The sequence below is a fragment of the Martes martes genome (genome assembly GCF_963455335.1).
Source record: "Martes martes genome assembly, chromosome: 9".
Lineage (NCBI taxonomy): Eukaryota > Metazoa > Chordata > Mammalia > Carnivora > Mustelidae > Martes > Martes martes.
The window spans coordinates 20814100-20840512 of record NC_137896.1 but is presented as its reverse complement, the minus strand read 5'-3'; the positions used below and the strand labels follow the sequence as shown (position 1 = coordinate 20840512).

The window sequence follows — 26413 nt, the reverse complement described above, 5'->3', positions numbered from 1 at the left end:
CAGAGTTGAGGGGATGGGATAGATTACAGGGACCTGAGCTGTTCATGGGGTGGCCATAGGTGAGAGCTCCAACCATAAAATATACAAAACAATCCAATGACTTTGTCTCTGAAGTCAAGACCAATTCCTTTCAGTTCATTGAGACTTGATACTACTTCAGGGATCCTTCATTAAACCAGAATGTCAGGCCTCCTCTGCCCTTCGAAAAGGTGTTGACACTTGCCAGTCTTTTTTTGAATTGGTAACAGGAAGGGAAATTGAGACCTTGGGGGTTTAGCTTGAATTACATTACCCTAATGAGAAAAGAGTCCCACTTGATAGTCTAGCAAGCTAGTGACTCTTCCTTTTAGGCACAGCGTTTATGTAATCCTCAGGGCATAAATAGCCATGTTGCTGTCTCTAAAACAGTTTTCTCAAGGTTTCAGGGTATCTAAACATTAAAATGCTATTCAGTTATTTTACTAGTAAGCAAGTGCCCTTAGAAAATTCCTGTGCTGCCAAGATCATTAAGAAGAATCCTGCTTAAGTATGAGGCCAGCAAGAAGGCATGTTTTTAAAAAAACAATGCCTTGCTCTTTTTTCTCATCATCTGGGACAGTGCTTGCTATAACTTTGACCATCATAAACATATTGAATCTGAGTGCTGGGCATAGTTCCTGACTTTTACAAGCGGAACTCTAAAAAATACAGATTTCCATGGGCGCCTGGGTGGCTCAGTTGGTTAAGTGCCTACCGTCAGCTGAGGTCACGATCCCGGAGTCCCAGGATCCAGCCCTGAATCAGGCTCCCCACTCAGCAGGGAGTCTGCTTCTCCCACTGACCCTCCCCATCTTGTGCACACTCTCTCACACACTCCGTCTCTCTCAAATAAATACACTCCTAAAAAAACAAAACAAAACCAGTTTTCCAGACCCATTGTCTAGTCTCTGTCTTTGGCATATTTTAGAGAAGTTCCGCCTGTGATGCTAATGGACAACCCTCACTGATACCCTCTGTTCTCTGGAGATGTGAACATTACTGTTAGCCATTTTTATTCTGCTCTACTCCTGCACTAGATTTAATACTCCATTTTCAGTGTGCCATTCCCTATTCCAGAACCTCCCTCTACAAGATGCTGATGACCTCTCCACCAGAACCCACCTTCTCTGCCTACTTTTAAAGTCCCCTTATACCAGGCCTAGTCTGACTTTTTCATTTCTCACTTTTTAAACATTGGCCTTATTACCTTTCAGACATCTTTTTAACCTACCGTCTGCTCTGCAAAGGTCAGAATGATTTTGACCTCTGTATCTATTCTGTTGTTCATGCTCCTCTTTCCACCAGGAGTGACTCCTGTCTTTCTTACATGCTTCTCAGTTATACACAGCCTTTATTGACCAGTTTAAATCCCAAATCTTCCACGTAGCCACCATCATTTTTAGAATTGAAAGGAAATTTATAACTTCCATTGCAGATTAAAAAAAAATCGAGACTTAGATTAAGTGCCTTGCCCAAATTCATACAGCTAGTTAGAGATGGAGCTGGAATTAAATCCAAGACTCCAGACTTTCTTTATGCACCTTTCCATGGCACTACTTTGCCCCCAGCCCATGGCACTCTCTTTCTTGTCTGAATATCAGCCATTTTCCTTTTTCCATACTGGTACTCTTATGGGAGGCAGCAGATCTGGGTTCTGACATGTACCTGTTAACTTTGTGACATTTATCCTCATAAAGCATTTTTCATCACCCGGCAGACCTCCTTGGTATATGTGCTTATTGTCTTTCTTTAAGTATCCTTCAACTCTTTTATTTATTTATTTATTTACTTATTTATTTATTTGACAGAGAGAGATCATAAGTAGGCAGAGAGGCAGGCAGAGAGAGGGGGGAAGCAGGCTCCCCGCTGAGCAGAGAGCCCCATGTGGGGCTCGATTCCAGGACCTTGAGATCATGACCTGTGCTGAAGGCAGAGGCTTAACCCACTGAGCCACCCAGGCGCCCCTAAGTATCCTTCAACTCTTTAAAAGCGAGGACTGGGTCTCCATTAGTTTTGCATCTCTCAGTTGTTCTTAAGGTGTGGTTCCCCTGGCAACTTGTTAAAAATGCAAATTATTGAACCTGCCCCTTTACCCACTGACTCCACCCCTGTTGGGTGGGACTGGTAATCAGTTTTAAGAAGCCCTCCAGGTGAGTTGGAGGTAGGTTAACATCTGAGAACACCATAGTTTATGTTGCCTGTTAAGCCCTGCTCTTTAACTGATCATCCCATATTTATTCAGTAGTCTTTGAGTAATTCTTCAGTGAGTGGCACCTTGATGAGTCCTCTTTTTGTGCTGGTAGCCTAGCAGTATATAGAGATATGGATTTCTTCATCCATTAAATGAAATGTCACTAATTTGTGCTAATGAGGATGAAACCCACTGCAGACCGATTGCATTAAATGGGTTAGCAAGTGAGCAGATAACAGGACTGTGAGTGAGACCATCACAGTTCATTTTTATGGAGAATACAAGTCTTTAGGACGTTGTGTACTATTGAAAATAATGCCCAAACCCAAAGTTTTATTTTTCCTTTTCTAAAGAAACAAAATTAGGATTCCCTTTGTTTCCCAGTGAGGTCAGTGTTTGAGAAACAGTTGCAACATTCAGCATATGAGCTATGATTGAGAATTGGCTACACGATACTACATGTACAACTGGTTGATGAGAAGTTCTTAGCCTCCTATGACCAGGAGCTGGGATTTTACAGGGCACAATCTGCTTCAGCAGTTGTACAGAGCTGTGGATGTATCTGAACCTGCCCCATGTGTTCCAGGTACCAGAGGTGAGCTGCAGAAATAACCTGCAGCTTCTGGCTGCGGGTGGTAGCATAATTGTTTTGTACTTTCCAAAAAAGCAGCAGTTCCCAGAAAGGTGAAGTTTAATTTTATTCAAGGCTGGTACATGCTGAGTACAAACCTATGCTTGACTCTGTAATTACTCTGACAGCTGAAAGATTTAGGATCACCAGGCTCCTGGATAGAAGAGAACCCCCAGAAGCTTCAAGCCCATTGGCTAACTTTGCAAGCTCCAAGAGACCATACCTCCTAACTGAATTCTCCTTTCTCCTGATGTCCACTAACTATCCTTGTAATTTGTCAGTTTGATATTTTGTAAGCTTGAAGGCCATCATCTCTGGCTGATAATTAAGTAGAAATAAAACTTCCTTGGTGACTTTTTGTCTTTGGTTAGACGTGAAAGATTAGACTCCTTCCTTCCCACCAGTCCCACCATTTCCTTTATTTCTTTTCCACAAGATTAAAATACTTGGTTGTCATTATCATCACCATTACGTTTTTCCCATCTGATATGAGTGTCTTGTGTTGGCTATTGATTATGTGGGAAGTGTTTTTCTGGATACCTCACATATATTATTTCTGATCCTTACACCCTTCCAAGTGGGTGCTCCTGTCCTCAGTTTACAGTTATGGGAAGAATTCCACAGAGGGGAAGTGATTGCCCTAACCCCACAGGAATTACATGGCAGAGCCTGTGACAGTTGCGGCTGGGTATCTCCAAAGCCTCTCCCTCTTGTCAAGGTACTTTCCAGCTGGTACCCATTTCAGGCTCTGAAGCGTTTTAGGGCTCAGTGTTGTGGAGTTATGGGGTCTAATCATTTGACTTTCCAATTAGATTCCTCTTTCATGGCAGTTTTTCAAAGAACCTTTATTTTAACAGAAAAAGTGATGAAATTATTATTTTGATTTTTAAAAATTTACTTTGGGCACATTGGAAACTCCTTGAAGTCTTGCAGCAAAAGCTGGAGATTTCCTGGGGTACTCGGGAATTCTCAGTAGAGGGGAACTAGCTGTTGGGTGCCCGTGATATATAAACTGGTTAATTTAATCCAACTACCCCATGAGGAAATTATTACTTATTTTTACTTAACATAAGAGAAATTGGGCAAGAGAGGCAAAATAATTTGGCCAAGATCACGTAGCTGGAAACCATTAAGGCTGAGATTCTAGCCTGGATATTTCTGATTCCAGTCATTAGAAAAACTTCTAGTACTTAATTTATGTTAGGTACTTCCATATTACCTTATTTATTTCTCATAGTAACTCTCCTGATGTTATGTTATCTGTTTTATTATTTTATTTTTATTAGGATGTTATTTTATTATTTACTTTTTACAGATAAGGAAACTTAAGACCGAGATACATTTATTGGGTCGTAGATGCCCACTCTCAGTTCCTGGTGCCCTGGATGTCTTAGGAATTTCGTTTTTACGTGTTTACATGAAACCGTGCCCCTATACCAGAGAGGACCTAACAATCATGTTTATTAAGTAGTTAGATCCAAATGATTTAATACGTATTTATGTCCTAACAATTTAGTAGCCATTTGAAAAAGTAATACACATGAATTAAAAGAAAAAGAATTTTTTTTTGTACTTTAAAGACCGCAGTTACTTATTAATAGACGTGTGTGCCTTTTGAGTGCTGCACAACTTCTAAAGCCTTGGAATACAGTTGAACACCACCACCCTCATTCCTGCTCCATACTGATTTTCACACAGTTCTTTTATTACAGCAACCACCAAAAACCAGCTTCACAAAGACAGGATGTCATCAAAAGAGTATACCTGGAGCTAGTAGTTAATGCAGTGTTCAACACATGTCATATGTCACTGTGCTTTCTTTGGAAATTTTAAAGTACCCTGCAGTGCCCCTGTGAATTGAGTTTGACACCCTAGGTACCTCGGCACACAGTTTGGGAACTGCAGATTTTGTCTCATGTAGGTAGTACATGCTCATGAGTCAAACCTAGGTGCATCAATCCTAGATTGATATTCTTCTCTTTTTTTTCTTTAACATGATCATATTACTTACTAAAATTAATTTTAATTCAGTGTAATATTTTTTAAATGCCATTAACAATGGATAAGGTTCACGTCTAATTCACCTGTGTGCTTTCGTGTTTATTTTTTTGTCTTGCATATAGAAGATGTCCAGTAAATACTCGTTGAAAAACAAAAAGAAAATCCCCCCCTTATCTTGGAGATAAGATTTAAAAAATCAAATAAAGGACAAGAGGCATTGAAACCACAGAAAGGCTGTGATATCTTTTGGCTTCTTTTAGTTAAGTGCATCTTATTTCAAACAAGAACACTCGTCCTTGAAAAGCTGCATATAAGTGAAGTGGTGTGGCTTAAGTCATTTAAAATACCAATACTTATAATTTAAATAATTTGGATAAGTAATTTTATTAGCAAATCCTTGATTCTGATAGAGATGCTTACCCCTTGGCTTATCACCGTGTTTTCATTTTTATAAAACTGCTTTCCTTAAAGTGAAACATGCTACAGATTGCATTTAAACCCTGGCTGTTATACTGAATTTCTTGAAATAAGGCCTCAAGCTTGCCCAGGGAGCATACCCTGCAGTCAGTACACGTAAGACTTTGCATTAACAGATCTTTTAACCTAAGATGGTCAGCTTCCTGAAACCCTGTGGGGTGCACTTAGGCTTGACGAGAAAGACGTGCATAGAAAACTGAAAAGTTGCTGGGTGTTGCTTCATTAGGGGCCACTCTTCCTTCTTAAGTACAAAATCAATGTCCAGACAGAATTGGGAATAGCTCTAAGGTGATGGAGGTGTTAGCTCTGAGATGAACACTTCCCTGTCCTTTCCAGGTACAGAAATGATTTGTCATTTCAAAAACCTGGGTGGGTAGCAAGGCTGCTGCTGATTAACAATTGTTGTGTATGTGCCTGCATTTTAAGGATCAAGGGACAGTAAATAAAAACACATCGATGAGGTTTGCTCCTCTCTGTGCACCTTTATCCAAAGGGGCCTTATTAGTGGTGAGATATTCGCGTCTCGCTACGGAAGCAACAATGTGGACAGCCATAAAAGATAGTCTCTGCAGTAGATATGTCCCCTCTGAAACACCAAGTAGCAGAGCATGCAGCAGGGAAAGAATTGTGGGTAGTAATTTGGGTGTTAAAATATTAACACATTTCTGCATTTTTAATGTGGTTTCCTTTTTAAATAGTAGGCAGATTATGGCACACGAGCAGATAGGTTTATGATTTCAAATTAAATTTTAAACATTAAAAAAAATCCAAAGGAACTACTTTGTTATAAATACATTCAACTATTCTAAACAAGAACTTGCTTTCTTTTCACCTTCTCTGATCATCTGTCAGCTAATTTATAGCCTAATTTTATGATTGTAATATGTGAGCAAAGCTTCATAATGGATTTTAGTTTAAAATTTCAAAACTTTCAGTCATTCTTTTAGTTCACATTTCAGTATATACAGTGTGCTAGACAGCAGTCCCTGGACTCAAAATGAGGAATCTGGGAAGGCTTCACTGAGGAGGTGACTTTCATACCTGGGCATTAGCAATGTGAGAGCCGTTGTGTCCATCTGCCATTTATGGTTTTACTAGTATTTGAGTCTGATCTCTTGAGAGCGGAGGCAGGCTTTTTTTTTTTTTTACCCTTAACCTGCCTTTTTGCTTTCTAACTTCTACTTTCTAACTCAGATCCTAGTTTTTGTGAAAAATTCATCTTGGGGAAGGAAGCAAGGCCCCTTAATGTTTTTTTCTCATCTCTCCTATTTCCCCACAGGCAAAGATGCCTTTCGATGCCAACAAACTGTATTGTAGCGAAGTGCTGGCCATATTGCTCCAGGACAATGATGGTGAGGCTCCCTCTCGGTATTGATATTCTGTTAGGATAGGAGCCAGCCTTGTTTCAGATCATGACAGCAAGCTCTCTTGCCTTTGGCATCCCCTTGCTCTCCCTCTCGCTCTCTGTGCAGCTTTTGTACTCTGTCAAGCTGTATTGATTTTGTTTGCTGATGTATCAGTGTTAGACGGCTGTAAAATCTGACAGTTAGCTTCATTTTTTTCTTCCTCTATTTTTTTCCTCTTTTAGAAAACAGGGAATTGCTTGGGGAGCTGGATGGAATCGATGTGCTTCTTCAGCAGTTATCCGTGAGTAATTCTTATGCTTCCTGTCTGCCATGAAGATACATGGCCTGCTTTAAAGGGGAGGTGGAGCTGGAAATTGTGGGAAGAAATAGGCCATGTGACGCAAGCCATATGGAGTATGTTGGCAGGTTTGAGGTTACAGTGGAGCTACGTAGTTTGCCTCCCTTTCTTAGTCATTTGCTCTTTATGCCCAGATATCACTGTGTATCTGCTGTGGATTTTCTTCGTCTTCTGATATTTGTCAATTCAGAAGAGGTGTGCTTCCTGCTTAAGTGTATATTCTTGGGCCGAGAATACCAAATTATTTTGAGTTGACCCACTCCCGAGATTTTTCACTTCCTTTCCTTTTAATCTGCCAGTAAAATGGATTCTCTTCATTTAGAATCCACATAAGCTCAAGGAGTCCTAGTTCCAGTGCAGTGGGATGGAGGTCACAGAGGAGGATGGGGAAGGATGTGGTTCTAGAGGCTGGAATAAGAAATTAGAAAATGCCATTTTCTCATTGTAAGACATGTAAATCTAGTTGAAATGTTCTGCTGGCATTCTGAAAATACTGTTAAGATTTCTTCTAACAAATCTCATCTGTGCTATTCCAAAACCCAGACTGAAAATAGACCATTTGGATAAACTCTTGAGTGTTGGGAGTGTCTGAGATGTCAGTTTGCATACAGCTGCCATCTTGGTGCCAGCAGCCAGAGTGGCTTGGCCTCCACCCCAAAAAATAGAGCTTTGAAATGTGAATCTGTTTCCAGTTTTCTGGGAAGGTGCTTAGTCCTGTTCTGCAAGATTATTGATCATTTTGTAGTAGAGTCTATGGGTATGTATATACTGTTAAAAGGCTTTCCTGTTAACATGCCATATATGTCTGGCAAAGACAAAACGTCTGCTTTCAGCTATTTCCCTGACTTCGAGCCACAGCTGCTGTGTGAGGCAGTTCAGTAGCCCCAATGGTTAGAAAATTCTTCCTTGGGTTGTGGCCCTTCTGGATTGTTGTTTCTTTTAGAAGGAGTAAAACAAGTCGTGGTTCGGCTGGGCAAATAGAGGGCTTTTGAGGTAGCTGGCAAAGTTGTTTTTTGTCCTGGAGTTGGTGGTTTCAGCTGTATATGCCTTTTATGGAATTGTCTGTATCTGTGTTCTATTTCACAGTAAAAGGGTTTTGTCAGTTCGTTGTTGTTGTTGTTTTAATCTTTTTTTTTTTTTTTAATCTGCCTCTTTGAAGCCATCAATCACTCATGGGCCCAGTTGAGTGTTTTCTTTTTTTGTTTGAACTGATAGCTGTCTAATACCTGTGACTCAGAAAGTCCAGGTTCTCTAACATGGAAGCTGCTGAGAATCTTGTTGGATGAACTTCTGCTTCCTCAGTTGTTGGGGTTATCAGGACAGGCAGACTTTGGAAACTGTTGAGTGCTAGCTGATGAAAGATATTCTCTTATGGCTCTATGCTTTCTGGTGTCTTCACTTGACAGGTGTTTAAAAGACACAATCCAAGCACCGCTGAGGAGCAGGAGATGATGGAGAATCTGTTTGATTCACTCTGTTCCTGCCTAATGCTCAGTTCCAATCGTGAGCGCTTCCTGAAGGGTGAGGGTCTGCAGCTGATGAATCTCATGCTCAGGTAGGTTTCTTATCTCCTAGTCCTCCATTTTTTCTGTCCAGCTCCTTGCTGTTAGCCCAAATTCCAGAACACATATCTGTGGTCTTTGAGTCCACTGAGTTTCTTAGATATGAAAAACAGTAAGGCCTTCAGGGGTGGGTGTGTGCATGCAGCATGTGCCTCTGTGTGTGTGTGTGTTGGGGGGTGGGCTCAGGTTAGAGTGGGTAAATAGAAGGTACATTTTGGTCTGTTTGTGCCCTGTTGTGTCAGTTGGTGATACAACCGCTCCATTGAAGGGAAATGTCTTTTTGCTCCTTCTCTTACTGTGCTGGTTTTGGGAAATCTAGTTATGACCTTCTAAACATAACCTATGTTAATTTTTAAACTTTGTATCACACATAGACCTATCAATGCCATATGTTTGTATTTTTCTTATTGACAGAATATCATTTTTTATTTATACATATTTTTCATTATATATTATTTTCTGTAAATTGCACATGAGCTATGTGGCTAGCATAGGAGATATGAAAATGTGAAAGTTCTAGAACTTTTCTTTATAGTACTTTCTTTATAGATCTTATTATTGATGTTCTAATTCCTTAAGGTATTTAAAATGGATATCATATTTAGTATATTTCATAGAATCCTACTGTTGGAAGTAAATGGGAGGTAGCTTATGTCAATAACTCTTGAGAAATCTGGCGTGGAAGAGGGGTAGAGAAATGGGGGCAGGAGGTATGGTGACCAGAGTGTGGTGTGGGGTCAAGGGACCATTTTTTAAACTGAGAGCCACTAGAGCATGTTTGTATGGCTGGAAGACACTAGTCATTATTATTCTTCATGAAATTGAGCTGGAGTTTGCACTCTTAAAACTTCTGTTCGTGAACATGCAAAACGCTGTTAAACTAGTTCTTTGAAAAATTTTTTATAAATTCAATAAATATATCTATTAAATATAATTTAGAATATAGACATGCAAAACTGCTGTTAAAATGCTGATAAGGTACTATGTTAAGTGCTGTGCTTACAAAGAAAGAAAGAAGACAGGATTCTTGCCTCTAAGAAGCTAAAAAAACCAGTTCTTGTCACATAAACACAGCCCAACTTTGGGTGTAGATTTCTTTCACTCTTTTTTTTTTTTTCTGTAATAATTTCCTTGTTTTTACCAGCTTTTTAGTCCTGTCACACATGTAATTTTTGATACTGTTTCTTTTTGAACTTAACATGGCATTTCCCATGTGGTGACATAATCTTGGTGAAAGTTTTCAATAAATGCATAATGGACTTCAAGGAACTACAGCTTACTTAGTATTCTGTTGGTGATATTGAGACTGTTTCCATTGTTTTGATATTGTAGCAAATTCTACAATGATCATATTTTTGTTTAAAACTATTTTCGTATTTAAGCTTATGAAGGCATATGTTTCTAAAATATCTTCTCTTTAGGCCTGTGGAGGGCTGGGGGCACAGTAGACCTCTTCGTTTGTCAGTGTACACCAGACCTGGGATTGATTGAAAACTCCCTTTGTGGAATTGCTCTAAAAAATCTTTTAAAGTGCAGAGTGGGGTATTGGAATCATTCGGAGGCCTTTGGTGTTCAGCTGATTTTTTGCTAGCTTTATTCTCTTGAGTCTTTTGTTTGTTTATCTCCTTTACCCTTCTAATTGCTTGTCCTTTTGTTGAAATGACCCCACCGTCTCTCCAATAAATAGCATATAAGGAAGATGCATTTGGCTTCCTGGGCCTTTTAACCTTAAAACTGTACTCTACGGGGACTTTTCCCTAAGATTCTTAAAGATCTGAACTGCCAGTGTCTGTGGATGGTTGAGCACAAATATGAAGTGATGTATTCCTGTAGCATATGGCTTGGTAATGTGCAGCAGTGGGGAGCTGAATAAATAACCAGAAATATGGATTATTCAAACAGGAATGCTGAGATTCTGGGAACCTAATTAAAAAGGTGCTCCAAAAGCCTTAGAAACTGTACCTCTCTAGATCTCCTAACTTTTCATTTTTGAACACTGAAGTTACTGTTAGATTAATTCTTTTGCATTAACTAGCTATTATAGCAGATTCAGCATTCCCTTTTTTCTCTTTCCCATGCTTCTTTGTTCTGTGTTATTTTTCTTCTTCAGACTCCCAAGTGGAAAGTTTAATTGGGAGGGAATTTTTTCTCTCCTACTAGATTCATCCTGATCTAGCAAGAGCTGCCAAGTTGCTCTCTGTCTAGAGAGAAGCCCGTTTAGGACTTGGAGGCTGTAGTACTAGAAGTGCAGGAAAGTTCCTGTGGTTCCACTGTCCCTAAGTATTAGTTTTTACTATGATTCAGGCATTGAGCAGTCATAAAATGCCCTCCTGGAAAGGTGGCAGTGTGGTACAACATGGGAGAGTGGGCTTTGGGAGTTGAGGTAAATGTGGGTTTGGAACATAGCTCTTTCACTTATTAGTGGATATTTGGTGAGTTACTCTAACCTTTCTGACCTCTGGCCCTCAGTTTTTTATCTGAAAAATGGGAGTAACAATGCCAAATTTGCAGGGATTTTATGGACATTAAACTACATGTAATGTGCCTGGGACAATTCTGCAGCTATTAAAACACCGATAAAGTACCATGTTAACTCACTATGTTAAGAGCTAGGCTTAATACAGAGAGGAACCAGACAGGATTCTTGCCTTCAAGAAACTCAGTCGCTAGTGAAGGAGGCTGATGTTAAGTAATGGCAATATAATTTAATGTGTTAAATGAACTGTTCCTCTTAAGGGTTTGCATGTCTGTGAATTTTTTTTTTTTTTTTACATTTCTGATTATTGATAAGCAAAGGTCATTAGCAAGATAGTCATTTATCCATACACATTATCACATATATACATATACTACCCAATTTATTTATCAACTTTATTGAAGCATAATTTATTTATAATAAAACATGCCCATTTAAGTGTACAGTTTTAATTTTGACAGAAGCATCCGTCTTTGTTTTCAACACAATGAAGATGTGAAATGGCAATGTCCGATAGAAATGTAATGCAAGCAATGTATATAGTTTTATATTTTATAGTAGCATGGTAAAAAGGTGAAAAGAAACAAAATTAATTTTAATAATACATTTTATTTAACCCAGTTTAATAAAAATGATGTCCACAAGTAATCAATAAAAAATATTGCTGAGCCATTTTACTTTTTTTCCTACTAAGTCTTTGAAATCTAGTGCATATTTACATCTCAATTCAGTGCTAAATTTTCATAAAGTACTTGCTTTGTATCTAGATTTCATAAGATTTCTAGTTGAAAAGTAGATTCCCATACCTAAGTTTCTCCAAACCTACTTAAATATTTCCTAATAACTGAATCAAGTATCAGTGTTTAAATTTAAATTTATTTAGTCCGTGTTTTGTTTAGCTCGTGTCACTCAACACATTCTTTCTGAGATTCGTTCATTTTGCATGTGTCAGTAATTTGGTTCTTACTCACTTTTAGCAGTATTCATTATATTTTTGCATTCCAGAGTATATCCGTTTTTAATCTAGTCACCTATTGATGAACATTTGGGTTGTTTCCAGTGTCTTGCTATTATTAGTAAAGCTGCTTTAAAGTCTTTAGATGAACATATATTTGCATTTCTGTAGGGTAAATACCTAGGAGTGGAATGACTAGGTCGTATTGGAAATGTAAGTTCACTATTAGAAACTACCAAGCTGTTTTCCAAAGTGGTTGTATCATTTTCTATTCCCCACCTCCCCCCACACGCCAGCAAAGCATGAGAATTCCAGCATATCCTCCTTAACACTTGATAATTAGGCTAAATTTCTTTAAGAATCTTCTCCCCCTATGTCACTTCTTCAGCCCTGTCCTTACACCCACCCGCCCACTCCCAAATGTTGAGAATTAGGTTCTAGCATCCCATACTTTGCACTGTGGGAGCATTTACTATTCTGTGTGGAAGGCATCTGTTTGTCTCTGACTGTACTGTAAGACTCCTGAGAACAGAAACCAAGTCTTCCTCTTTTATCCCTAGCACCTAGCAATAGATAAACATTAGGTTGTAAATATTTTCTAAATGAATGAGAGAAGGATCTGAGAAATATTTTTGATGTTTTAAATCATTGCATTACAGAATTTCTAGCAAATCCCATTCAAAGACCCAAAGAATGAGGAGTGATTTATTAAAAGCTGTATAGTTGAGAGTTCATTCTTCTGCCTAGATATATTTAGTCCTAGTTTTCCCTGTCAGATTTTTTTAAAAAGATTGATTGATTGATTGATTGATTTGAGAGAGAGAGCAGGGGGAGGGGCAGGTGGGAGAGAGAGAAAATCCTCAAGCAGATTCCATGCTGAGCGCAGAGCCGGGTACAGGGCTCCATCCCAGGATCCTGAGATCATGACCTGAGCCAAAATCAGGAGTCAGCTGCTCAACCGACTGAGCCACCCAGGTGCTCTTCCCTGTCAGATCAGGTTTTGAACCTGATCTTCAAGACTCTGGAGAAGCCAGGCGCTAGCTGCAGTCCTGGGCTTGCTGCCCTGTTTGGCCTGTGCTCATGCTGTGCTGCAGAGGAGAAGCCAACACAAGTGTCCACACTTCACTTTATCCTCCTTTGGGACACTTGAACCTCTCAACACTCTTCTTCCATCATCCTCCGAGGTATTTCAGGGTTATGGTTAGGCAGTGATTTTTTGTAACCTTTCTACTCAAGGTCCAGAGAATTCCTTCATGCAGATTCGTAGTTTCTCAGCATTTGTTTATAGGGGCTGTAAGGAGGTCTACTACGCCTTTGCCTTTACCAGACAGGCCCTTCTCCTCTGCTTTACCCTCCCACGCAGGTGTTAGTTTAGTTGTCCAGTGACTTTTTTTCACTCCTATGTTAAGAATGTTTGGATTTTACAGTACTCGACAGAATCAATAAGAAAAAAAAAAGCTTTTCATTTTTTGTTTTTCCTCTGTCAAAGGACAGACGAAGCATTTTGGAAAGGAAGAAAAGATTGTTGAGGTGATATTTAAAAATAGAACTCATGCTTTGAAAAAAGCAGCAGATAGCCATTCTAGCATCTAGGACCCCCCCCCCCAAAAAGGAATTTCTTATTTAGTCATAGTGTTTTGATAAGGAAAGAGAAAGGATGGAGTGAGGGTAGAAGGCGCAGAACCTCTTGGATAGAATATTCTGTGTGTGTGTGTGTGTGTGTGTGTGTATGTACACACACACACACACACCCCACACACACACTGTGCTTTGAGTGTCAAGAGTTATGGCATAGGGAAGAGGTTTACATGGTCTTTGGCTAGTAGCAGAAGAGTTAAGAACCAAGTGGTATTTTTGTAGTCAGGGATAGTGGAGAGAAAAAGACAATTTAGGGAAGTCACAATTTATTGTGAACTTAACAGAATGATCAGATTCAGAGAGTCCAGTTCACAGAAATAAAACTAACTTATACTTATAGGGGAATGGCCATTATAGAATTTAGCCAGACATGAGGGTAGAGCTATACAAAGTCCTCTTTACCCCTGGATGGAGACTGATTTTCCATTTCTGCATTCTTGGTTATACATGTCTCTCTGGTAAGATGGTTGCTGCAAATAGAAGATTTCAATATATCAGGTTTAATTATAGACTGTACTCCAAATCATTTGATTCCTGCCACCACAAAGCACTTTTTTTAACAGTATGTCCTTGTTTCAAATGGTTCAGTGTTCTTTAAGAAACAACAAAACCACTGGGAGACAGAAGAATTACATTGTCAGTTTCCTTGAAAATGTTGACATGAAGCTTATTACTTCTGTTGTAAAACCCTGTTCCAGTTAGAAAAAGAAGAGACCACTGAGATCCCAAGGGATGTGTACAAACGCAGCTTGGGGTTGTGTAGCAGAAACACAGTGAACCCGTCTTGGTTATTAACTGTATAGATGGGGGAAGAAAAAGAAAGAAAGAGAAGGGTACATAGACACATCCCTTTAGGAACCAGCATTTTTTCCGCCTGAGGTTTCTCAGTAAGATTGTCCTTAATCTAAAGAAATGTGTCTCTGACAAAGAAAACAAAAAAAATGACGATGGTATACCATCTGCAAAGTCAGCTTTTGCAGGCCCAGTTCTGGATTGTGGGCTTGAACCAAAGTGTAAAGGTAGGCAGGCCGGCCTGGGGAACTTCTAAATCTTGGAATTTTATTCCCTTTGTTTTTACCTTGTTGTGTGTTGGTTTTATTCCTAATGAGCATGGGAAGGTCCAAACTCGATTGCATTTTTATTCTTGTGGTCCTTTTCAGGTTTTTGTTGTTGTTTTTTTAAGAACTAGAGCCTTTTCTTCTGACTTTCAGTCTCTGAAATTTAACTGAAAAAGCAAAATAATAATGCTGACATTTTAGAAATCAGTTGAGCTTCCTGGTGGGTTTGTATACAGTGTGTGCTCCAAGCTGCATACTCACGTCTTGCTTGCTGTTTGTCCAGTGAGCAAGTGTTCCCTTTCCCCATTCACTGAGTATTATCATTCTTTCTTAGATGGATAATAGTAGTTTGCACCTGTTCTCTGGGAACCAGAAAAACGCTTCAAAGCACAAAGTAATCCTTCCAACAACCCTCCAGGCTGGCGTTACCTCTTCATAAATGGAAAGTGCTGTGGCTGGGAAGGCAGATTAAACTGAAGCAAGATTACTTGGCAGGAAATGGTGAAGGACCTGTCAGAGCCCTTCCATCAGACTTCATAGCTGTTCATCATTCCAGGGCTGCTAAATTGTACATATTTAAAGTACACAGGTTGATGAGTTTTGCAGCGTGTCGACCTATCATACCATCACTGCAAACATAACAACAAACATATTTATTGTACCCAAATGTTTCCTTGGGCCCATGGTAATCCATAACTCCTCTCCCTCCACTTCAGGTCTCCAGGCAACCATTGATTTGCTTTCTGTCCATTATAGGTTAGTTTGCATTTTCTAGAACTTTATGTAAATGGAGTCATACAGTATATACTCTTTTTTTTTTTGGCCTGGCATATTTAACTAATTATTTTGAGATTCATTCCATGTATATCAGTAGTTTGTTCCTTTTTCTTTGCTGGGTAGCATTCCATATTATGAATATATCACAGTTTATTCACTTGTTGATAGACATTTGGGTTTCTAGTTTTTTGCTCTAATGAACAAAGTTACGAATATTTAGGTACATATCTTTGGGTATACATATTTTTCATTTCTCTTGGATAAATGCCTATGAGTTGAATGTCTGGATCATATGATGGGAATATGGTTAACTTTTTAAGACACTATCTATCTGTTCTTACAAAATTGTTACACCATACCATTTTTATATTCTCACCAGCAGTGTATGAAACTTCATTTACTCCATATCCTCACTAATTCTTGGTGTGATCAGTGTTTTTTGTTTTAGTCATTTTAATGGGTATGTATAGGTATCTTGTGCTTTTAGTTTTCATTTCCCCTGTGGCTAATGATAATGGACTTTTTCCATGTGCTTATTTGGCACTCATACATCCAGTTTGGTGGTGTCTATCTCTTGCCCATTTTGGTGGGAGGAGGGGGAGTTGTTTGTCTTATTGTTGAATTATAACAGTTCTTTATATATCATAGATACAATCTTTTGTCAGATACATGTTTTACATATGGTTTCTCTGAGCCCATAACTTGCTGTTTCATTTTCATAGTTTTTTGAAAAGTTTAAAATTTTGATGAAATAATTTTTAAATTTATTCCAATTTTCTTTTTTTCCATTTGAGTAAACTTAGGTAGTCAGTGTCTTTCAAGGAATTCATTTTATCTTAGTGGTCGAACCAATTGGCATAAAGTTGTTCATGAGTATTCCCTTATTTTTTAACATCTGTAGAATCTGTAGTGAGTGCTCTCCCTTATTCCCAATGTTGGCCACTGATGTCTTCTTTTTTCCCTCATCAGGCTGGTTACCCATCTTGTTGATCTTGTCAGAGAATCAGGTTTTTCTTACTGATTTATCTCCTGGTTTTTTTTTTTTATTTCTATGATCATTATTTTTTTTTCTTCTGATTACGTGGGAGTTCAGTTTGCTATTCTTCTGATTTCTCAAGGTGGGAATTGAAGATCATTTAATTGAGATCTTATTTTTTTTAAAAGATTTATTTATTTATTTTAGAGAGCACACAACTGGGGGAAGGACACGGGGAAAGGGAGAGTCTCAAGCAGACTCCCTCCTGAGCCTAGAGCCTGATATGGGACTTGATCTCACCACCCTGAGATCATGACTGGAGCCCAAATCAAGAGTCAACCGCTTAACTAACTGAACCACTCAAGAGTCCCAAGATCTTATTTTTTAGTATGTTTGATGCTATAAATTTCCCTCTAATTGCTGCCTTAAGCCTTGTCACACACATGTTGGTATGTTGTATTTTCAGTTCAAAATACTTTTATTTAGGGGTGCCTGGGTGACTCACATGGTTAAGCATCTGCCTTCTGCTCAGGTCTTGATCCCAGGGTCCTTGGGATCAAGTCCCGAGTCAGGTTCCCTGCTCAACAGAGAGCCTGCTTTTCCCTCTCCCCCTGCTTGTGCCCTCTTGCTCTCTCTGTCAAATGAATAAATAAAATCTTAAAAAAATAAACTTTTATTCAGTTCAAAATACTTTCTGATTTATCTTTTCATTTCATACTTGACCCATGAGTTATTTAGAAATGTATTATTTAGTTTCTAAATATTTGGGGATTTCCCAAATGATCTTTCTGTTTTTTATTTCTACTTTAGTACCATTGTGGTCAGAGAACATACTTTATATCCTTTTAAATTTATTAAAACTTGTTTTTAGCCCAGGACATAGTCTGTGTAGCTGAGTATTCCGCATGCATCTGAAAAGAATGTTCTGTAAATATCAACTAGGTTAAGTTAGTGGTGATGTTTAAGTCTTCTGTATCCTTACAGATTTTCTGTCTACTTATTCTATCAGTTATAAAAGGGGTGTTGAAACCTCTGACTATAACTGAATATGTCTGTTTCTCCTTTGAGTTCTGTCAGTTTTTACTTCATGTATTTGGAAATTCTTTTAGGTGCTTAAACATTTTAGGAGTATATGCTGTCTCGTTTAATTGACTCTTTCATCATTATGAAATAACTTTCTTTATTCCTGTTAATGTCCCTTGATCTGAAATCTGCTTTGTTTGATATTAGTGTAGCCACCACAACTTTCTCTTGATTACTATAGGCATACTACATCTTTTACCATCTATCACAGAGTAAATTTTGTCCCTTCTCTATTCATATTTGAAGCCCTAATTCCCAAGGTGGCTGTATCTGGAAATAGGGCCTTTAAGATGGCAATTAAGGTTATATAGGGTCATAAGGGTAGGTCCATAATCCAGTAGAATTGGTGGTCTTATGAGAAGAGGAAGAGGCATCATCAGGAATATGGGTACACAGGAAAAAGGCTGTGGGAGGACATGTTGAGAAGACAGCCATCTGCAAGCCTATGTGTCCTTTATATTTAAAATGTGGAAGTTTTTTTGTGGGCAGTATAGCATTGGAGTCTTCCATAACAATTTCTGCCTTTTAATTGAGATGTTTATGCCATTTACATTTTTGCTTTGTTTGCCTTCTTTTTTAAAAAATTTTATTTATTTAAGATTTTGTTTCCTAAGTAATCTCTACTCCCAACGTGGGCCGGAACTCATAACTCTGGGATCAAGAGTCAGTTGCTGTACCAACTGAGCCAGCCAGGTGCCCCATGTCTGCCCTCCTTTAGTTTAACATTTTTTATTAATCCGTGTTATTTTCTTGGGTGGCTTCTTAGCTCTTTGTCTTTGCTTTTTTAGTGGTTGTTTTCAAATTTATAGTATACATCTTTAATGTATACAGTCTGTCTTCAGGTAGTAGTATACCATTTCATCTATAGTGTAAGGACTTTGCAACAATAAACTTCCATTTCTTCTGGTTTTTGTGCTATTGTTGTCATATATTTTACTTCTATGTATGTTATAAATATCAATACATATTGTTTTATCTTTTTGTTTAAATAATCAATATCTTTTATAGAGTTTTTTTTAAGTTAGAAAAAAACTTTTATTTTTACCAACACATTTGCCATCACCAGTGCTCTTTGAGAATTCTTCGTATAGATTCAGATTTTCATCTAGTATCAGTTTCTTTCTTCCCAAACAATTTCCTTCAACATCTCTTGTAGTGCTGGTCTATTGGTGATGACTTTCATCAACTTGGGTATGTCTAAAAAAAAATTTGCCTTCACCTTTGAATGATATTTTCACCAGGTATAGAATTCTGTTTTAATAGGGTTTTGGGGTTTTTTTTCATTCAGTTCTCTTAACAACATTGCTTCACTGTCTTCTGGATTGCTTGGTTAGCTGTGAGAAGTCTGCTGTCATTCTTATGTTAGTTCTTCTGTATGTAATGGTGTCCCCTTTTGTCTGGATGTTTTTAGGATCCTCTCTTTTGCTGATTTTGAGCAGTCTGGTTATGAGGTACCTTGATGTAGTTTCCTTCATGTCTCTTGTGTTTGGGCTTCATTGAGTGTCTTGGATCTGAGAGCTTACAGATCTCATCAAATGTGGAAATTTTTGAAATCACTGGGATTTTCAATTTTTTTTTCCTGTCCCCGTCCTCCTGCCAAAAACTCCAATTACCTGTGTATTAGGCTATTTGAAGTTGTCCAACCACCATTCACTGGTAATCTATTAATTAATTTCAGTCTTTTCTTTCTTTCTGTGTTTTAGTTTCTATTATGTATTCAAGCTCACTCTTTTCTTCTGCACTTAATCTCATCTAGTATATTGTTCATTAGACATTGTATTTTTCTTCTGTAGATATCTTCCCTGTTTCTAGTTAGCATACTGAAGCTTTTTTTAACCTTCTTGAATATATCAAATATAGTTATAATAAAACTAACATCTTCCGATTCTGTCACCTGTTATTTTTATTATTTTTCTCCTGTTTATGGTTCATATATTCCTGCCTCTTTAAATGCCTGTTAATTTTTTTCTGAAATTTAAATATTGTGAATTTTACCTTGTTGGATGCTGGATGTGTGTACGTGTCTGTATGTGTATGTGTGTCTGTTTCTCCTTATAAATATTCTTGAACCTTTTTCTAGGATATAGTTAAATTACTAGAAGTAGTTTGTTCCTGCAGAGGCCTATTTTTAAGCTGTGTTAGGTGGGACCAGACTAGCCTTTAGTCTCTGGTTAATTTTGCCTCAGGACTGAAGTAGTACCCTCCTGAGGACTCCACCTGATGCACTGTGAATTCACAGTTTTTCCACTCCAGCTGGTGGGAACACAAACTATTTCTGGCCCTGGATGAGTTCTAAGCATTGCTTCCCCTTCTTTCAGGTGGCTCCTTTCTGCAGCCTTGGTTATTTTCCTCACAGGCACGTCTTAATTAGCACTCAGCTGCAGACTCAGAGACCCTGTGCGCATCTCTGCACGGCTCATGGTCTGGCAGTCTGCCCTGTGAGCTCCAGCTGCACTGGTCTGCCCTATTGCTTTGCCCTGTGTCTCCACCCTGTTCTGAGGCCTGGAGACTCTCCAGGCAGCCAGCTGGCATGTGTTTCCCTCTCTTGGGGATCACTGTCTTGTGCTACCTGATGTCAAGTGTCTGAAAACCATTGTTTTATGTTTTGTCCATTTGTGTGTTTGTTTTGGGGGGAGGATATAAGTTTAGTCCCTATTACTCCATCTTGGCCCAAAGTAGAAGTCCAAGAGTGTATTATCTATTTTTAAAAGTACTTTCTAGTTGGGGTGCCTGGGTTGATCAGCCGGTTGGGCGTCTGCTTTCAGCTCAGGTCATGATCTCAGGGTCCTGGGATCGAGCACCGCATCGGGCTCCCTACCCAGTGGGAAGTCTGCTTCTCCATCTGCCTCTCTTCCTGCTTGCGCGCGCTCTCTCTGTCAAATAAATAAATAAAATCTTTATAAAAAAATACTTTCTAGTATACATTTTCTTACTATTCAATGCTAGTGGACACTAATACACATAACTTTTATATATTGATCTTATATTAAGCAACTTTTCTCTGTCACCTATCAGTCTGGTTTTGTTGCAGTAGCAACTCTGCAACCTCAAGGACTTTCAGTGACATGTTTATTTTTCACTCCTGATACATCTATCACTGGCCATCTGAAGTTCTGCTCCACATCTTTGTTTTGGGATCCACACTAAAGGAACAGTGTTCAATGGGATGTGACTTTCTCATAGCAGAGAGAAAGGCTGAATAATGCAATAAATCTTTAAACTTCTCCTCTGAAGACACATATATTACTTATGCTCACATTTTATTGGCCATAAAAAGTCACATGGCCAAGCTTGATGTCCATGGTGCGGGGAGGGAAGTATAAACAGTAATATGTTTGAGCTAGCTCGTACAGGCTCATGAAAGCTCACTGTACACCTCTCTTTCCATCACCATGTTTAGTGGGATCACATTGGTAACTTGAAATCCAGAATAGTGGGAGTATTTACACCATGTAAATTGGAAAATAAGATAAATCAGCACTTTTTTCCTGGAGAGAGCTAGTTGTTGAACTTTTACTAGGAAACCCCTGGGTATATGCCCCTATTAGGGAGTAGTAGTTAATAGGTGGGAACAAGATTATTTTCTGTCACATTTCATTTCAATAATTTATTAGTTGTGTGTATGTATGTATTTACATTTTACTAGCTATGACTTCTAATGTGGGGTTAAATAGGAAGGAGTAGTGATCAAGGGCAAACTTTTCTTATTCCTGGTGTTACAGGGAATGCATCTTATTGAGTATAATGTTTGTGTCAAGTTTTTTGGAGATAGCGCTTATCAGATTAAGGAAATTTCTTCTCTTATTGATGTCACAGATTTTACATAATCGATCAACCAGTTTTATCAGATGCTTTTTCTGCATTTATCAAAATGGTTTTTTAAAGTTAATATGGTGAAAATTGCATTAATGGATTTTCTAGTATTGAACTAGCCTTGCTTTCCTGGAAGAAGCCCATCTTTTTATTGTTTTTTAAGATTCTATATTTTATGTAGGAATTTGATACCTATACCTGTGTGAGTCTGGCCTGTAAGTTTACTCTCAGAAAGGTTTGTTTTTGGGTTTTTTTTTAGCTTTTTTAAATGAATCGAAGAATGTAGGAGTTTAAGTAATACTGGAATTATTTCCTTCTTAAATATTTGATAGAACTTGGTAGTGATTGCTTTGAGAGAAAGTTTTAACCACTGATCGAGTTTTCTGGGTGGCTTAGACCCATTCAGGTTTTCTTTTTTCTTTTTGTTGAGTTAGTTGGGGAAATTTATATTTTCCTAGGTATTTGTCCATCTCACTTGTTTTTCAAGTTTTTGACAAAAACTATGCCTTATGCTCTGTCGTCTCAATATCTGCTCTATCTGTAGTTCTCGCCCTTTCTTACCATACCCGTTATTGGTTTTTTCTGTGTGCTTTTTTTCTCTTTCTTGATTACCTTGCCAAAGGTTTGTCCATTTTATTGGTGGTTTTGAAGAACCAGATTTGAGCTTTGTTGATCCTCTTTATTGGGGATTGGCAGCTAAGGCCTGTTTTTCTGTGACCAACAAGCTAAGAATGGTTTTTGTACCTTAGAAGTGTCACATGTATTTTAAAACACACACAAAGAAAAAGATGCTACAGAAACCATACACGGCCCATGAAACCTACAGTATTTTCTGTCTGGCCCTTTGCATAACATTTGCCATCCTGTGCTCTTCAGACCCTGGATTTTGGTCACTGATTGTTCATCTTACTTTACTGTCAGCTCAGCCATTCTGTGAGTGGTTTCTCTGCATATCTGGCCCACCATAGTGCTATACACTGAAATCTTAACCTCTGTTTTCTACATATTTGTTTTGTTCTCTGGCAGTTAGTCAAGCAGTGGTTGGTACCAGGAGTTTATGAAAAATGGATGGGAATAGAAATGGAAAATTGAAAAACTATGTCTCGTAACATAGAAGATCGCCATTATTGTGTTTTAGCGGTGGAGTATCTCTTAGCATCTCCCAGAGCACCAGTGTTCTTTGGCACAATAGTTTGAGAGCAATTATGAATTTAGTTACATTGATCTCAGTGTCTCATTCATAGAAATCCTGGATCCTGGAAAGTGATCTTCTGTTCTGGGAGCTAAAAGGAAATGAACTTTATTGTGTACATTGCCAAGCAAACAAAAATTATTTCATATGGCATTATCCAAGTTTCTTGCCAGGATTAGTTTGTGGTTCCCAGTATCTTTTAAAGACTGCCTGTCCCTTTTTTTTTTCCCCCATTCGCCAGCACCTTTTGCTTAGGGAGGGAGTAGACTTTACCTCTTTCACTTGTTCTTCAAGTCACTTTCCTCCAGGGTTCTTTCCCTTTTTTCTGTGCCCTTTCCTGGTAGTCGTATTTACACCATGGATTCAGACACTGCCCATAGATTGAATAATTCTTCCAAATATGCGCTATTTTTAATCTCATTCCCAGACTTCAGACCCATAAGTTTAAGCTGGACATCGACGCTGTGGCTCATAGGCACCTCAGGTTCAATCTGAATTCAGTCCTTTTCACTCCTAGTCTACTATTACTTTGCTTTTTTATCCCCCCCATCTCTCTGCCTCTAATATATTTTCCCTCTGTCTTCTGCTCCCCTCACCACCACCACATACTGTTCGATCCACTGTGGCAGGTGTAATCTTTCTAATATACAGAATCCGCAGGCTTCATATTTTGCTGCAGCCCCTCTTGCTCTTTGTATTCTAACTATAACGTGCACCGCTTTCCTGAATGTTCCCAGCTCACTTGTGTCCTCGAATGTGCTATTGTTTCCGTCTGCTTGAAACACCCTCTCCCTTTTCACCTGTCTGGGAAAGACATCCAGTGAATGGATCATGGTTCAGGCATCATCTCTTGTGAGGCCTCTGTGCCGCAGATACAGTCAGCCCTCCTTCCTGCAGTCATGTTCTACTTTGTAGAACAAAACCTTTACTGTGGTGCTTTGCTTTTCTCATTATACTCATCTGCATATCTATCTCACCTGTGAGCTGAGTTCCTGACACACACGAGCTGTGCCTGCCTCTATGTCATCAACTTATATCTGGCACCTGTTAGGTACCTCATATATTTGATGAAAAGAACAAACGAACAAAACAAAATTATAGTCAAAATGTGTGTTTATTGCAAAAGTGGTTTTGCATAGTAAAGAAGAACAAGCTAATTAAGAAACTTTCCTCTCCCCATCCCTTCCTCCTCATCATAAGGTTCATTTTGGCAGAATAAGGAGCAGTAGATGACTCTGTGTCATTTCCCACAACCACCCACTTTTACAGAGGCTAGCATTCACTTTGGTCCTGGCGTGATCGACAACCTGATGAACCCAGACAAGACTAAGATAAACTACTTGTCCTCCAGTAGAATAAATATTTCAAATAAAGTCAACCCAAGAAAGTCAGGCCAAACAGCTATTGATTGCTAAAAGCCTGAACTTAAGCCAATGAATATTCCAAAGTTCACCTCCATGCAGCTTGCCTAAATGGTGATCAATATGCAATTACTGCCCCCTTTAAACGTGTCTTACACTGCCTACGTGAAGAAAGGTTTTACTTTTTAAATCTTTTGTTAGTTGAATTTGCTTAGGCAGGAAAAAAGAGAGAGGGAGACTTGGCCAAATCAGAGTCTTTTACCTTTAGTATTTCCAAGATTGCTGTGTTATTTGTGAAATGGTTTGAATGTATGCTGCATGGTAACTGAAGGTGCCCTGGTACACGACCATCCTTCATGTCAGGAGGCCTTTTCCTAGTGACTAAACAATGAGGATATTATAGCTCGGTTTCTTAATTTCTGCTCACATTGTTATGTGCCCTAGTCATAACCTTTGCAAATTCAGCTTTGTGAAGTAGGATGCTCGAGTCCAGCTGCAGTGAAAACAAATGTATTATTTGCCTTGTTTCCTGTTAGAATTCCAGCTTGGTGCAAAAAACCCTTTTCTGCTGCATTTGGAATTTTGTTTACCCTACTCCTGATATTTAAGATTTCATGCCTCACAAATATGTCTTTTTTTATACTAGTATGGTAGGCAAACTCTTTGTCATTTTACACTGATAGCAGTGTCATGGTCTCCTAACTGTCCTCCCTGCTCCCAGTCCTGTCTTTGCTCTAGTGGCTTCATCACACGGCCACCAAAGTAAGCTTTCTAGAATGTATCCATCCAGTCCAGTGCCCTCCTTTTCTTCAACATCTCATGGCTTCTCAATGTCTGTGGCATGAAGCCTAGGGGCCCCAAGAGCACATCTAGGGCCTGTTGTGACCTCTGCCCACCTCTCCTCAGTCATCTGCCAGCCCCAGTCATTCACAGCAACCTCTGCTTCCCCTGGGTGGCATACTGTTAGGGTCTCCCGTACCTTTGCACGGGTTGTGTACCCGTGGCCTCACTCTCCTCTCTGCCTGGCCAATGCTCATTCTTCAGACTGTGTTCAGATGTTACCTACATGTGACACCTTCACTGACTTGTCCTAGATAAAATTAATTTTCTCTACCTCTCACCTCCTTGGACTTAATTTCCATCGCTTTGGGCTTTTGAAATTATTTTTGTTTAACTGTCCTTAAATTGCTCAAAGACAGGGAGCTTAGAATTCCCAACAGCTAGTGCAGTGCCTGCTGCATGAAGGCACAAGCTCAGTAGGAACCTTTTTTTTTTTTTTTTCCTTTAAATTCAGTAGTTATGTTGAGTGTTATTTGTGAGTATCTGTGTGCTGTTTTGATTAATTCTTTGGTGAGGAGAGTTAAGGTAGGAATATTTACAATACATCCTTGGTCTTTTGAGGTTGACACCAAGTAAGATGTCTGTCTTGGTTTGTCTGGGACTGAGAGGTTTCCCAGAATGTGGTACTTTCAGTACCAAAAATGGAACAGTCGCAGGTAAACCCAGATGGCTAACACCAAGGGGCACTGTCAACAAGATTTTTACGTATTTAGGGGTGCCTGGGTGGCTCAGTGGGTAAAGCCTCTGCCTTCAGCTCAGGTCATGGTCTCAGGGTCCTGGGATTGAGCCCCCACATTGGGCTCTCTGCTCAGCAGGGAGCCTGCTTCCCCTCTTCCTCTGTCTGCCTCTCTGCCTACTTGTGATCTCTCTCTCTTTGTCAAATAAATAGATAAAATCTTTATTTAAAAAAAAGATTTTTTACATACTCGCCTTTTTTTTTCCCCCTTACTGGGACTCAGTTTTGGCTGGCTACTCTCACCTAGGATAAGCATGCCTTGTCATCCTTAGCACTTTAATGCAATGTTTTAGTATTATTTCCTCTACAGAGGCCTAGCCAAAGGGATGTTCTTTCTGATTCCTTTTCTTTGGCTTTCAGGTGAGAAATGGGGTGAAGGGTTTTGGGTTATGTTATTTCCACCTTTTTGGTCAGGCTTGCCTCCCCTTTCCTGATAATCATCTTAACTCCATCTGTCCATTCTCCCTTTTATATCTTTAATATCCTTATCATCATTGGCTTCTTGATGCTCGAAAGATATGATTGGATTGTCCATATTCTTAAAAATAATAATTAAAAAAAAAATCTTACCCTGGTTTCCTTCTCAAACTGATAGACTTTCTTCTCTGGGCTTTACTAGGAGTAGCTCACACTCATCCCCTCTTACTTTCTCACCTGCTTTCAAATATATATATATATATATATATTATATATATATATATATCTGTCTTTTCCTATAGTACTCCTCCAAATACATACAATCTCTCCCTCTAAAGTAACTGAAACATAATGGTCTCAGAACAAGTATGTTGAACTATATCTCCAACGCCTAGAACCAGTTCTTTACTTGAAGGTCTTATTGTGTCATACAAGACAAGGTAACATGGCCTTTGGTTATAGTTCATTTTTCCCTTCAGATCTAAGCTAGGAATACCATTCCTTACT

At 38.9% G+C, this 26413-nt stretch overlaps 1 protein-coding gene across 3 annotated transcripts in view; it reads left to right on the top strand.

The window, feature by feature from the left end:
* Positions 1-26413, top strand: part of CTNNBL1 (catenin beta like 1) — a 161126-nt gene that overhangs the window by 67659 nt on the left and 67054 nt on the right. For all 3 annotated transcript variants that reach the window (XM_080813370.1, XM_080813371.1, XM_080813369.1), the window contains exons 8-10: positions 6598-6670; positions 6907-6965; positions 8429-8577. In XM_080813370.1, coding sequence (XP_080669496.1) covers positions 6598-6670; positions 6907-6965; positions 8429-8577 — 281 coding nt within the window. The remainder of the gene's footprint in view (positions 1-6597; positions 6671-6906; positions 6966-8428; positions 8578-26413) is intronic.